At 40.9% G+C, this 15,643-nt stretch overlaps 1 protein-coding gene across 6 annotated transcripts in view; it reads right to left on the bottom strand.

Annotated features, from left to right (window-relative positions):
- ST6GAL2 (ST6 beta-galactoside alpha-2,6-sialyltransferase 2) overlaps positions 1 to 15,643 on the bottom strand; it is an 88,686-nt gene that overhangs the window by 9,553 nt on the left and 63,490 nt on the right. For 5 of the 6 annotated variants that reach the window (XM_049857301.1, XM_049857299.1, XM_049857303.1 and 2 more), the window contains exons 4-5: positions 13,419 to 13,520; positions 10,602 to 10,776 (exon numbers count right to left, since the gene is read on the bottom strand). In XM_049857301.1, the coding sequence (XP_049713258.1) occupies positions 10,602 to 10,776; positions 13,419 to 13,520 (277 nt within the window). Of the gene's footprint in view, positions 1 to 10,491; positions 10,777 to 13,418; positions 13,521 to 15,643 lie in introns of those variants that run through there. The other variant, XM_049857304.1, reaches the window with a different exon arrangement.

Here is a 15,643-nt window from a genome sequence, read left to right as displayed (position 1 = left end):
ACCTGTACTTAAGATTTCTTAAAGAGCAAAACTGACTTTTTAAGTGACATTTCCAGAAAATATTTTTAACTAAAAGGTGGTTTTGGAAATTGGAGCTTGATGTGATAAAATAAAAATTTAAGAGCCATTTACCAAATTAAATGCAATCATATAATACAAGAATAATATTAGAAGGACAGTGGTTAGTTTATATTGTATTATTTGATTATTGCACACATACAAGATTCATCCTTTACAGGAAATATGGATATTAAGTAGCTTATTATTTTGTGTTAATGTTCTGAGTTTGGATGATATATTGGAACATTAAAATCCAAACTGCAACAGAAAATGGAAAGGAAAGGTATGATTTGTTTTAAAGCCTATTACACTGGTGCATGTATTAAAAAACATGAAATTAGTGTTTGCATCTACAAATTTCAGAAATATTACTTATAACATTATCATAAAGATGCCTGCCTTTAAAAAAGAAGGGGAAGTGGTGTGGTTTGTACGACAAAAAAAATTGTCAATTTTGCATTATAAACGAGTTCCATCTTTATACTGATGTTGGACTGAACCCATGGCTACAAGGATGTTTGCCTGATAGTCTTCAGGCGACGCAAATCTAGTGCCTCCTGGTTTTGTCTTAATACCCTACTGCATGTTAGTGGCACTGATTCAGCCATGCTCTAGGACCTCAGCTGAGTTTGTTCACCTTTTATAAAAATACTTGTCATGATGAGAGCAAACATAAGCCATGGATTCCAAGTAAATTATTCTTTATCTTCAGCCAGGCTATGGTACAATCAAAACGATTTCATAGCATCAAGCTCGAGATAATCCCCAACGAGGGATGAAAGAGAGAAATGCTCTTCATCTGTGAACAGGAAGCTCCCCAATAGGCTAAGGCTTGTTGTTGTTAGGTGCTGTCATGTCGGTTCTGACTCATAGCGCCCCTACCCACAACAGAACAAAACACTGCCCAGTCCTGTGCCATCCTTACAACTGCTGTTATGCTTGAGATCATTGTTATAGCCATGGTGTCAATCCAACTTGTTGAGGGTCTTCCTCTTTTCCACTGACCCTGTACTTTGCCAAGCATGATGTCCTTCTCCAGGGACTGATCCCTCCTGACAACATGTCCAAAGTATGTAAGATGCAGCCTTGCCATCCTTGCTTCTAAGGAACATTCTGGTTGTACTTCCTCCAAGACAGATTTGTTTGTTCTTTTGGTAGTCCATGATATATTGAATATTCTTTGCCAACACCATAATTCAAAGGGGTCAGTTCTTCTTCGGTCTTCCTTATTCACTGTCCAGCTTTCACATGCATATATGTGATTAAAAATACCATGGCCTGGGTCAGGTGCACCTTAGTCTTCAAGGTGGTATCTTTGCTTTTCAACACTTTAAAGAGGTCCTTTGCAGCAGATTTACCCGAGGCAATGCGTCATTTGATTTCTTGACTGCCGCTTCCACAGCCTTCATTCAGTGCAGCCTGGACCTCTTCCTTCGGTACCGTCAGTTCTTGATCATATGCTACCTCCTGAAATGGTTGAAGGTCCACCCATTCTTTCTGGTACCAAAAAAAAACAAACCCAGTGCCATCGAGTCGATTCCGACTATAGTGACCCTATACGACAGAGTAGAACTGCCCCATAGAGTTTCCAAGGAGTGCCTGGCTGATTTGAACTGCCGACCCTTTGGTTAGCAGCCACAGCACTTAACCGCTACGCCACCAGGGTTTCCCTCTTTTTGGTACAGTGACTGCATATTCCTTCCATCATGCTTCCTGCGTCATTCAGTATTTTGCCCATGGAATCCTTCAACATTGCAAATCGAGGCTTGAATTTTTTCTTCAGTTCTTTCAGCTTAAGAAATACCGAACATGTTCTTCCCTTTTTGGTTTTCTAACTTCAGGTCTTTGCACATGTCATTAATACTTTGCTTTGTCTTCTCCAGCCACCCTTTGAAATCTTCTCTTCATCTCTTTTACTTCATCATTTCTTCCTTTTGCTTTAGCTACTCTATGTTTAAGTGCAACTTTCAGAGTCTCTTCTGACATCCATTTTGGTCTTTTCTTTCTTTCTTTCCTGTTTTTTTAATGACCTTTTGTTTTCTTCATATACGATGTCCTTGATATCATTTCACAACTTGTCTGGTCTTCGGTCATTAGTGTTAAATATGTCAAATCTATTCTTGACATGGTCTGTAAATTCAGATGGGATATGCTCAAGGTCATACTTTGGGTCTCGTAGACTTGTTCTAATTTCCTTCAACTTCAACTTGCATATGAGCAATTGATGGTCTGTTCCACAGTCAGCCCCTGGCCTTGTTCTGACTCATGATATTGAGCTTTTCCATCGTCTGTTTCCATAGATGTAGTTAATTTCATTCCTGTGTATTCCACCTGGCAAGGTCCACGTGTATAGTCGCTGTTTATGTTGTTGAAAAAAGGTATTTGCAATGAAGAAGTCCGTGGTCTTGGAAAATTCTTTCGATCGCCAGCATCGTTTCTATCACCAAGGCCATATTTCCCAACTATGGATCATTCTTCTTCATTTTCAGTTTTCACATTCCAATCACCAGTAATTATCAATGCATCTTGATTGCATGTTTGATCAACTTCAGATTGCGGATGTTGGTAAGAATCCTGAATTTCTTCATCTTTGGCCTTAGTAGCACAGTTTAATTCATTTAATATTAAAATGCATTTAGCGTCAATTATTATAGCTGTTCACATATGCACTCTAATTCAGTTTTACTATAAAGAAAGCGTAGGAAATTATTAGCTTTGATAAATTATACATGTGAATTGCGAACTTCTGAAATAAGATGTTTTTCCAACAATAAAATGAGTTTTGGTGAAGAGGTTCTTAGGTCTTGCTTTCTTCACTATACTAGGTCAATGTGTTCCCCACATTCTACAACTTAACACTCTTTCTCTTTAAGCAGAAAAAGAAGCCTTATTTTTTCCAAATTAAAAAAAAATGTATTTAGTCACAAACTAATTATTTCTGTCCAAATATGATTTCATAAAGATAACTTGTCCAAGAGGGAAATTTCTCCATGGGAAGTGTGAATACATAGATACTACAGAACTGAAGAGAAAACACAGCCCTAGCTACAGGGGCATTTCTGAACAAAGCCAATTATGACACAGAAGTATCTCCAGGTCTTCTCTTACTAAGGAACTGTCAGGCTGATACACTTTACAGAACTTGCTTCTAGACTCTTCTTCCCTTCAACATTTATTGCTTCCCTTTCCCAGCTGAACACACATGCATGTGTACATGCACAAACTCACACACACGCAAGCCTACCATTGCTTCCAATCCAACAAGGTAAGATAACATTATTGGTGTGCCATCACGAGGACTACTCTTGCTAAGAGTGGCTAATAAAGGTGCAAAAAAGATGTTATGGTTCCTGAATGGAAGATGTTGGCTGAACCATCTGAATGTTACTACTGAGAGGTACGTTTCCTGAAATCAGTAATAGCTGGGTGCGTATAGTTAGTTCCCAACCATTATCTTACGAAGCAGTACATCCAAGAATCTGATAGAACATGAAACAGAAAATCCATTTTTCATAAGGACATTTACAGTCAGCTTCACCTTAAATTTTAAGGACATGGAAATGAATCCATTAGTAATAATGGGAGTAAATTTTACAGCTATGTCTTTAAAATAAAAGGAATAATTTGTAGTTGAAAATCTAATAATGCTGGAATATAGGACTTAATACTACACAATTCTGAAAGACAAAAACAAATAAGTCATTTGTAATAAAAATAAATAAAAGGAATAATTTGTAGTTGAAAATCTAATAATGCTGGAATATAGGACTTAATACTACACAATTCTGAAAGACAAAAACAAATAAGTCATTTGTAATAAGTTATATTATTTTAACTAAACAGAAATAAAAATAATGACTCCACCTATATTTAAGTATTGCGAGAAATGAGAGATTGGGGGAAAGTGAGGTCTTAATAATGATTCTAAAATCCCCTTTTTCTCCCACTAAGCCAAATGCATGTCTATCCCCTTGATGGTAGACTAGATTCCTTAAGTGCCCTCCAACTTCAGGATTCTAAAAAGCTTGAAGAGTGCTTCTTAAGTGTGGTTTCAGGACCCGCAGCATTAACCTCACTTGGGAATTTGTTAGAAATGCAAATTCTCACCACTTCCTCTTACTCAGAAAATCTAGGAGTAGGCCTGGCAATCTGTGTCTTACGAAGTTGTTGTAGGCAGCCTTCGAGATGGCTGCCTGTAATCCCCGCCTGGTGTTCATGCCTTTCTGACACGGAATGGGACTGACTTGTGTCACAACTGCAGGTACCAAATGTGATAGTATACGACATCATAAAATGCATCGTGGCTTCCTTCTTGCCCTCTCCATTAGATCACTTGCTTTGGAGGGAGCCAGCTGTCACACAGTGAGGACGTGCAAAGAGCCCCTTAGAAAGGTCTGCACGGTGAAAAACTGAGGCCTCCTGCCAAAAGCCAGGTAAACAAGTCGTCTTGGAATCATGGAAGGAGAACCTCCAGCCCCAGTCTACACAGCTTGACTGCAACCTCATGAGCTAGAATCACCCAGCTGATCCGCTCCCAGAATACTGACTCACAGAAACTGTGTGAGATGCTAAATGTCCTTTTCAGTGTCTACGTTTGGGAGTCATTTGCTTTGCAGAAAAGGATAACTAATACAAAAGCCCTCTGGGATATCATTTCTGAGGCATGCTCAACTGTGAGAACCACTGAGCTAGAACACTCATTGATTCACCAAATAAGTATTTATTTGCATTTACTGTATTTCTGGCTAAGAGCAGGAACACAATGATGGGCAGAACAGACACTTCCTTGCCCTCAATGCATTTCATTCTTTAATTATACTTCATCTCTGTGAACACACAGTTGTAATGTCCGCCCCCCACTGCACTGGCTTCTTCACCATCATACTCTTGGGGCCCAGCCCTGTGCCTGGCACACAGGCAGTGCTCAATCAGTGTCCACTTGATGAATGACTTCCCTTTCATCTTCTCTGCTTCCCTCCTATACAATGAATTCAGTCCCAGTCACAAAACCTCTGGATAATACTAAATAACACTACATTAAATGGGTTTAGGTGTGTTTCCCTGGGAATCTCACTGTCATTGGATACACTTTCATAAGAAGAAATGTCTTTTGTGTTCAAAATAGTTAACTTTTAGAACAACAGAGCAGAGTCCCTCTAATTTACACATGCAGATCCATAAAAGCATATGCAGAGGATTTAAAAATAGTAAGTAACTAAATGTGAAAGTTTTTTCACATACGGGTAAGAAGTCATCAATAAATAGGCATTGCTTCACCTCCAGGGGGAGGTATAGGCTAATGAGGAAAGCGTCACACCAAGGAAACTCCCAGGATGCGCTTCTCTAAGGAGAAGCATCCTGTTTACCCAATGACTCGGAGCAGAAAGCTTTCCTGTACAAACTGAAACATTCTTTCTAATCCATCTCAACAACTCTACAATGGATTCTTTAGTTCACTAACGGGTGTTGGAGGTTAGAGTGTTTGGAAAAGAGGTGGTGAGACAAAAAGTCAATACCTTTGGAACATGGCCTCAGAACCCAGAAGGGGCATTTGGAAAACTTTTTTTTTTTTTATTACACGAAAAAAAAAAATACTCATTGATTTTTTTGAACATTTTTATGGCAGACAGATTGATATATGGGTGACATTATTTTACCGGTATTTAAGAACATCAGATAAATTATAAAATAGACACTGTCTGTCAGCATATTTCTGAGAAAGGTCAAAGAGGAAGTGTAAAGGATTGAAATAGCATCAGAAGGGGATTCAGGGGGTGGACTGTGCTCTGCTGGGCAGAGCTATCTCAGGCGCAATCTAACAGTGATCCTTAGTGAGAGGGTTCGTGCACTTAAATATGACAAGGGACAACAGCAGCAAAATCCATCTAACGAGGCCAGGCCATGTCTTTTACTGCATCTGTATCTGCACTCACAGAGCGCAGCCTACTGAGCAGGAACCTAATGCCTGCTTATTCACTTGCTCTTTTTCATTTTCTTTGGGCATTAGCAAAATTTACAGTGCTGTCCCATACAACTTTCCGTGATGAAGGAAATGTTCTATACCTGTCCTGTCCAATATGGTAGCCACTAGGCACATGTGGGGAAACCCCGCTGGCATAGTGGTTAAGAGTTTGGCAGTCTGAATCCAACAGACGCTCCTTGGAAGCCCTATGGGGCAGTTCTACTCTTTCCTGTAGGGTGGCTATGAGTCAGAACTGACTTCACAGCAACAGGTTTGGTTTGGTTTAGGCATGTGTGGGAGCTGTGGTGGTGCACTGGTTAAGGACTCAGCTGCTAATCAAAAAGGTCAGCAGTTTGAATCCACCAGCCACTCCTTGAAAGCCTTATGTGGCAGTTCTACTCTGTCCTATAGGGTCACTATGAGTTGGAACCAATTCAACAGCAACAGGTAAGAAGTAGGCACATACAACTCCTGAAAGCTTGATTTGGGATTAGCATGACAGAGGAACTGAAGTTTTACTGTAATTTAATTCCAATTCATTTAAATTTAAGTAGCCATATGTGGCTAACAGCTACTATATGAGACAGCAGCGTGCTACAAAATAGTAACAAAAACTAGCAACTACCTCATCCTTAGGTTTTACTATTATTCCCATTTCTCATATGAAGATACTGAGGCTCAGAGGACTAAACTATTTGCCCAAGGTCAGAAAGGTGGTAAGTGACAATAGAATTCAACTTAAACCTATCTGGCCCCAACACACACCCCTGATGTCACATGAAGATACAATTCTCCTCTTTTATGTAAATGAAGAGTTAAAAGCAAGCATCAGGCTCTGAAAATTCCAAATTCTCAATAAACAGTTCTGCAAGGAAGCTGGCCATATGTAGTATGATTTCTTTCAGCAAAATCACATGGGAAATCCATTCAATGGGGGAAGAATTCATCTTCAGTAAATGGTGCTGGGACAACTGGATCTCCACATGCAGAAGAATAAACCTGGACCCAAATCTCACACCATATACGGAAATTAACTCAAAATGGATCAACAACATAAATGTAAGAACTAAAACTATAAAACTCTTAGTAGAAAACAGGGATAATTCTTCAGACCCAGTTTTGGCAATGGGTTTTTAGATATGACACCAAAAGCATGAGCAACAAAAAACAAAACAGATAAAGTGGACTTCATCAAAATTAGAAAACTTTTCTGTATCAAAGGACTTTACCAAGAAAGTGAAGAGGCAACCTGCAGAATGGGAGAAATTATTTAGGAACCATATGTCGGATAAGAATTTAGTGTCCACAATATATAAAGAGTTTTGACAACTCAACAACAAAAAGATAAACAGCCCAATGAAAAAACGGGCAAAGGACATGAATAGACATTTCACCAAAGATGATATATGAATGGCCAATAATCATGTGAAAGATGTTCACCATCATGAGTCTTTAGGGAAATGCAAATCAAAACCACAATGAGATACCACTTCACAACCATTAAATTGGTTGCTGTTGAGTCATCCCTGACTCATGGTGACCCCATGTGTATCAGAATAGAACTCTACTCCATAGGGTTTTCAATGCCAGATTGTTTCCGGAAGTGATCTCTAAGACTTTCCTAAGAGGAATGTTTGGGTGGACTCAAACTTCCCGCCTTTCAGCTAGCAGTCAAGCACGTTAACCGTTTATACCACTTAGGCTCCTCATACTAGGATTGCTATTATTAAGAAAAATGGAAAACAACTATCGGTGAGGATGTGGAGAAACTGGAACCCTTTTCCATTGCTGGAGGGACTGTAAAATGGTGCAGCCACTGCGGAAAACGGTTTGGCACTTCCTTAAAAAGTTAAACACTGGATTACCATATGACCCAGCAATCCCAATCCAAGGTTTATAGCCAAAAGACTTGAAAGCGGAGATGCAAATGATACTTGCACACCAATGCTCATCGCAGCAGTACTCACGACAGCCGAAAGGCAGAAACAACACAAACGTCCATCAACAGATGAATGGATAAACAAAATGTGGTATATACATACAGTAAATACAGTAGAATATATTATTCAGCCATTAAGAGAAATATAGTTCTGATACATGCTAAGACATGGATGAACCTAGAAAACATTATGCTGAGTGAAACAAGTCATACATAAAAGGATAAATATTATCATGCCACTTACATGAAATATCTAGCATCGGCAAATGGATAGAGACAAAAGTTTATTAGTGGTTACCAGGGGCAGGTGGGAGGGGAACGGGGGAGTCATTGTTTCCAGGGCACTGAGTTTCTGTCAAGGGTGATGAAAAAAACTGGAAATGGAGAGTCGTAATGGTTTCGTAATATGGTGAATGCAATTGTGTACTGAACTGTGCGAGTGAAAATGTAAAACCATACCCACAAAAATGGTTGAAATTGCAAATGTTTCGTTATATATATTTTACCACAATTACAAAAAAAAAGCATACACATGGGAAAGTATTTTTCATAGCTTTTTTTTTATGACTATATAAGTTGAATTTTTCAAACTATATGTAGATGATCAGTGTATTTGACAGCCCACCTCGTTTTATTTTAAAGCCTTTGTCCTAATCAAATATTAGCCACATGAACTCATGAGAAGGCAACAAAATGAAAAAGACTTTATTAAACTTCTGCCACAGTCTATTATGTTCTCTAAGCATTATCCTATCCTGTTTATCCTTTGCTGACAAACCAGATTACACTTTCTTTCCTAAATCAACAGGGTCCTTCTAAATTGCACAAAAGATAAAGAATTTAGGATTTCAAAAGAGTGATTTGGAAACAAAGAGCGTCAAAGGCATGACTTTAAAGGGGGTGGGGGGAAAGAAGCTGTGCTCAGGAAAATAATAAGCAGATTCATATTCTAAATCCTCTCTTGGATTTTACCTAGAACATTTCACACTGTCACAATACTGAAAATTCACCCCCAAATCTGCAAGCCTCAATTCAGGCAACTTGCGGGCCCTGTACCCATAACCAAACCACTGTAATCTCTATCAATCTCTCGCTTATCCAGTGGGACCCACTATATGGCCCGGGTAAGTGCAGGGTTGTAAATCAACTGAAATCGGGGTAGAGAACATGACAACTTTTTACACACAAAATTAATATCCTCTGGTCTTTTTAAAGCCTTTCATATTGCCATGGACATCTAAGGTATACTGTCCTACATGGGGAAACCCTGGTGGTGTAGTGGTTAAGTGCTAGGGCTGCAAACCAAGAGGTCAGCAGTTCAAATCCGCCAGGCGCTAGTTGAAAACTATGGGGCAGTTCTACCTTGTCCTATAGAGTCGCTATGAGTCAGAACCGACTCGATGGCAGTGGGTTTGGTTTGGCTTGGTCCTACATGGGTAAAATCAAGGTAGGCATGGCTCGGGTAAAGTCAAAGTAAGTAGGAAATAATGAGGTAAGACAAAACATAAAGAAAATGGGGTAAAACCACAAACTTTGAGGATCAAAGCATGGTTGCAAAAAATTATAATAACCCATGTTTGATTATCTTGTCATATAAAAGTCATCTTTGGATTAGAGCCAGTGGGTTCTCTGGTTGAGAGAGCTGTACAAGATTCTAGAACTGGTAGCATCAAAGCCCCAAACCACCAGTAATCTTAAATATTTACGGCACAATCCTGTGGTCACAAATTCCGCTCATCAGCCTGGCATCATACAACCAGTGTGATGGGGTATGTGAATTAAACAAGGCTGCAGTGAAAGGGACAGGAGCAGGCTGAACGAACATGGGAAACCCGGGGCGGAATGGAGGACTAGACAGTCACATCACAGAATAGCAACTAGGGTCACATAACAATGTGTGTATAAATTTGTGTATGAAAACTAGAGCTGTAAACTTGCACCTTTCACCTAAAAAAAAAGTGTGTATGTGTATACACAAAGGCTGCAGTTTTCCCGACATTGCTCCCATGCTCATCATCCGAAGGTGGAATCTGCTTCCTCCCCTTGAATCTGCTGGGCTCGGGGACCGCTGTGGCCAACAGAATAAAGCACGAGTGAGGCTACTGGATGAGTTTCCAAGCTCAGGTCTTAAGAAATAGGGGACTTCCATTTCCAGTCATTTGGAATACTCCAGGAGCCTTGAGCTGGCATTTAAGAAGTTCAAGTACCTTTGAGACCACCACGCAGGAGAGACCACCTGCAGGCACATGGTCAACAGTCCCAGCTGCGCCTGGCCTTCCAGCCACCCCTGCCATCTTCACAGGAGAGTGAAGCCACCCCACGAACTAGCTGAACACCACTGAGTGGACTCCATTGAAGCCATGTGGAACAAGAGAATTGCCCACCAAGCCTGTGCTAACCCAGAAAATTATGAGAGAAATAAAACAGTTCCTCCCTTTACACGTCTAAAGTTTAGGGTAGTCTGTTCCCCAGCAATAGATAACTGGAACAGGGCGTTTCTCTTTTCTTACTCAATCAATTTGCCCTACAAAATCACCTATGAATTGTCCCTACTATGTAACATGACTGTATATATTTGTTAAATATCAAGCCTGGCCCTGCCCTCCTACACAATCATTCCAATTTTTAATATTTACCTACCAATGAAACCAGAAGATGGTGGGTTGGGCTGGATCTTCTCCTTAGTATTCTCCTGGATAATGTCCCAAAGCTGCCATATAAATTTAGGATGAAGAATGTAAAATGGCTGATTTGGGTTTCTTTGACGATGTTGAATATATGGCGTGAACAGGTTGTAGTCTGGCTTCTTATACCACTAAAAGGAAAAAAATCAACACCATCAAGTACAGAGGATACATAGCACAATGAAAGCAGGGCAGCAGCCAGTAGGGTGGATTCAGAGGCTGGGAGAAGAGGCTGGGGTGGGAGGGAGATGGGAAAGAAGATGATCCATTACTTCTATAGGCCCTTTCTCACTAGCATGAGGGAAAGAGTACAGAGACCAGGATTTGAGCCCCAGCAGGGGCTAACGCTTTATTCTTTAGTAAATTGAAGGAAATGGGCTGGATCAGCAGTCTGCAGACTATTTCCATCAAGGGCCAAATAGTCAACATTTTAGGTTTTGGCATCGTACAGTATCTCTCCTAACTATTCACTCCTGCCATTATAGCATGAGAGCAGCCTAGACAATACGCAATGGATGGACATGTCTGTGTTTCAATAAAACTTTATTTACCAAAACAGGTGGCAACCAGATTTGTCCCATGGCTATAGTTTTATTTTAAAAGTAAGTTTTCCAATTCTAATCTGTAGTAACAGAAAAATGTAGTTGCCAGGTGCAGAGTCGAGGATGGGGACACTGACGGGAGTGGGGCACAGAAGAACTTTCTGGGGTGATGGAAACATTCTATGTCTTGGATGTGGTGGTGGTTGCATGAGTGTACAGATTTGGTAATACTCACCAAAATGTACTCTTAGATTTATTGTATGTAAATTACAGCACAATAAGATTGATTTAAAAAAAAAAAAGTCTTCAGTGGTATCTCAGGTGCCACCATGAAATAGGATTTGGAGAAGGTATGTGTGGGAGAGGCTCAACTCATGCTCCCTTCAAAGAGGTACCATGGGTTGCACATACTGTATTAAGATCCCAAGTAATATTCCATTGATCTGTGGCCTTACTATTTTTGAACATGACTAGACCAGATTACTTTGTGGCCCCCAAGCTACATGCCCCTTGGAAGGAAGCAGTGGAAGTGTGGGACCAGAGAAGGAATTGTTCCTTTCACTCTTCTCACCCAGATCCTCACATAGCATTATCACAGCACAGGCCCCCACAGCAATAGGCCATGACACTTGGATTTCAGCTCAGTTGCTGCCCATATCCTTTAAGTTGAATGGCACTGTGCCCTGGGCTTGGATGCTTCCAACAGAGGGAGAAACAAGCTCAAACAGCTAGAAGCTCTCTGTCTGTTCCCAAAAAGCAAGAAAGTTGTCAGAGCTTAAAATCTGAAAACCTCAGGCTGGGAAGGAAGGTGAAAAGTACATACACTCATTTGATGCATGATTCTCAATAGAGGTGTTCTCAAAAAACACACAGAAAGCCTGTGTCCCACATTTCTGCAAACAGGGCCATGACAGACGTGGTTTGGAAAATACCCTCCAGGGGATTCGCATCCCTGGTTAAGAACCAGTTAGCAATCATTCTAGGTAAATATCTAGCCTCAGCCTCAAGATGCATAGTGCCCAAACCTCTTTCTCCCAAGGGACCCATTCTACTGTGGGCAGCTTTCTTAGAAAGTTCCTTCTTATCTACAGCCAATGTGAGTCATCTCACATTTATCTTAAGAAAGTTGCATTTGCTTGAGGCCAACACAAAAGACATTCATTTACACAGCTGACGGCATCTTTCGCTGGGTTAACTTTCATCCATCATTCCTACCCTTCATTAAAAAACAAGTACACCAGCTTTCCTCGCAAGGTTTCCCCAAAAGTAGCTAGCTGCATGTTCTCCTACAGACAGGTTTCTGTTCACTGCAATTTCACTAATATAACTTGCTTGTATTTTGGTGGCTGGTAATGATCTTGTTTGAGCTATATCACATAAGATTAAAAAGGCTTAGAGGTGGACACCAAAGAGAGGCACACTCAACAAATGCCTGTAACAGGTTTCATTGGAATAATAATGAGCTCTTGATTCACAAAGTTTAGATTCTCTTGCCAAGTACTTCCAATTTATTCCAAAAGGTCTCGTAACTGCTTGGAAGGTGATGTAACCCTACTGCAATTTAAAAACTCTGAGTTTAATTAGCCCAACTTCCAGTGTACCTAGGAAGTTCTAAACATTTAGACATTCTACATTTTTTTTCTCAAATCCTCCAGAACAAATGCACTTGAGCATGAGATGGATAATGGCCCACCAAATACGCTCCTGTAACCAGGGAGGGAAAATGGCGTTAACACGTATGTATGTAATCGGTATCCATGATCAGTTTCAGTGTGTCTGTCGAAGCTTAATCCTTTACTTGCTCTGCGGCTGGGGAAGGACTCAGCTGCATTCCCTCAAAATATGTGTTGGAATCCTAACCCTTACACCTGTAGATGTGATCCCATTTGGGAACAGGGTTGTCTCTGTTATGGTAATGAGGCCTTATGGGTGTAGGGTGTGTCCTAAACCCAATCATTTCTGAGTAATAAGGAGCAGCACAGGCACAGAGACAAGGAAGCCCAAACAGGGGACGGCAGATGCCCCATGAAGATGGACAAGAAACCAAAGAGCTCCAGGGTTACAGAGCTGGCAGAGAGAGAGCCTTCCCTTACAGCCGGTGCCCTAAATTTGGACTTCTAGCCTCCTAAACTTTGAGAAAATAAATTTCTGTTTTGTAAAGGCACCCACTTGTGGTATTTCTGTGACAGCAGCCCTTGGAAACTAGGACAGGCACTAAAGGAAACACTTACGAGGTTGAGATTTGCGGAGTAAGGAGCAGGGTCCCAGGCCACCAAAACGACGTCTTTATACAACGAACTGTCGATGAAGTGGTGGTTGGGGTTGGTCAGAATCTGCAAATGTACAGAAAAGTATTTCAAAACAAGTGTTTGCTTCTTCAAAGATTATATTTTTAACACGCATTAAAAAAAAGTTAAAAAGAGGAATCGAAGCAAGAGAAAATGCTCCTCAGACTTCCTATTTTCCAGTGGGGTCTGAAGAAGGGCAGGCATAGCATGCTGAAGCACTTAGAGAATGTTCGGGGAAATGAGCTTAAATGTTCCCCAGCACTTTACCCAGCTCTAGCAGCATCCAGTCAGCTCTGTAGAGATGCAATTCCTGGGCTAATTCAGGCCCCCAACCTCTTCTTCTACGATTGCTTTGACAGGTAATTTGGAGAGAGAGGTGGGCATGGGTAAATGGGGCTTTTAAGGCACCTCCAGAGTGCCAGCCACAGGACAAACACAGAAAGAGTCAATATGCTTGAATCAGCCACAGGGTGTGACAGTCCTCCCTCTGCGGCTGTATCTGGTTCTGGATGAGTTCTTCAATCTCATCTGCCAATCATCTTTGTTTACTACACTTTTGGAAAAATGTAGTGTTTCTCCTCAGTTTCAAGAGGCATTTTTTTCCCCCTGCACATTTTATTGTTTCCAAAGGTAGGCTGTATCTTACAGGTGACACGTATTGTAATTTGGTGGGGTTTATCTCCCCTTCTCTCAGAAAAGCTGGTGGATCTTACCATCCACGACATCTGTGAATTAAGAAAATACGGTAATTGTTTCTTTACTTGCTGCACGACATCTGTGAATTAAGAAAATACGGTAATTGTTTCTCAGCTTGCTGCAGGCTGCCTGGCTTCGTGAACTACGCAGAAAGCTAATCTTCTGTTCTGCAAACTCCTAATAAATCACTCATCACCTCATTTCTTTTCCACAGAGTTTTGAAACTTTAGAAATTGTCGTGGTTTGTTCTGAGAATAACTTGGCTATAAATTTGGAGCACTTTCATAAAAGAACATGAAGAAAAGAGGTACTTCACTTTCAACAGTACAATCAATTTTCATTTTTTTTTTTCATTTTCAAATTATGGACTTAAGTTCAAAGCTACCCTCCCCAAACCAAAAAACCCGCTGCCGTTGAGTCAATTCTGACTCATAGTAACCCTACAGGACAGAGTAGAACTGCCTCATAGGGTTTCCAAGGAGCACCTGGGGGATTCGAACTGCTGACCTTTTGGTTAGCAGCCATAGTACTTAAGCACTAGGCCACCAGGGTGTCCAGCTACCCTGCAGGCCTTCAGATTTCACTTAGTAAATTCCTGACAGGGCATCTACTAGGTCAGAACATATCCAGTGACTAAAATGCACCTGCAAACTTTAATAGTCTGAGAAACACTACACACATCTGTGGGTTCTCAATAAACTGTGATAAAGCTGGAAAATGTTCAGAAATCTATCACATATTTTATACCAAACGGGTGTCTAAAAGGATTGCTTGTATCTTCATAAAGGCCCAGTGACTGCGGAAGCGTATGCTGCAACTCAAAATCCAGGGAATGTGCAAGGAGACCTTTCTGTTGTTTGTTCTTAAGGAGCTGGAGGCTTTTTCCAGAATTTCTCTTCGGATACCACCGAGTAGGAGTCGTGTGTGAACAGCCTGGGCTTGGATCTCGCTTCTCCACTTTTGCTGGATGACCATGGGTAAGTACTTGATCTCTCTCGCTCGGCTTCCTCTTCATAAAATGGGAGTCATTCAGGATTACTACGTAAGTGAGGAATTGCACAGAAGGCCTAGCAGGACCCCAGCACAAAGGAATCATTTCACACCTGCTGGACACCTCACTTTTGTACCTTTGCTGGTGTTCTCACTGCAATTGTTTTTTTCTGAGTTGAACTGGCTGTTTCTCAGTTCACAGAATGCAGTATCTTAAGTCTATGACTATTGAATATATATAATGTATATCTACTCCAATTTTTCCTTTGGGTCTCATTTTTTTCATTCATGTCACACTTAAATCCCTATTTCTCTGCACCCCCCCCACGCCCTTTAATTCTTTGTAATTATAAGACCCCTAGATAGAACCAGGAGCCCTGGCGGCACCGTGGTTAAGAGCTCAGGCTGCTAACCAAAAGGTTGGCAGTTCGAATCCGCCAGCTGCTCCTTGGAAACCCTATGGGGCAGTTCTACTCTCTCCT

This window comes from Elephas maximus, chromosome 17 (genome assembly GCF_024166365.1).
Source record: "Elephas maximus indicus isolate mEleMax1 chromosome 17, mEleMax1 primary haplotype, whole genome shotgun sequence".
Lineage (NCBI taxonomy): Eukaryota > Metazoa > Chordata > Mammalia > Proboscidea > Elephantidae > Elephas > Elephas maximus.
This window is presented reverse-complemented; position numbering and strand designations above follow the sequence as displayed.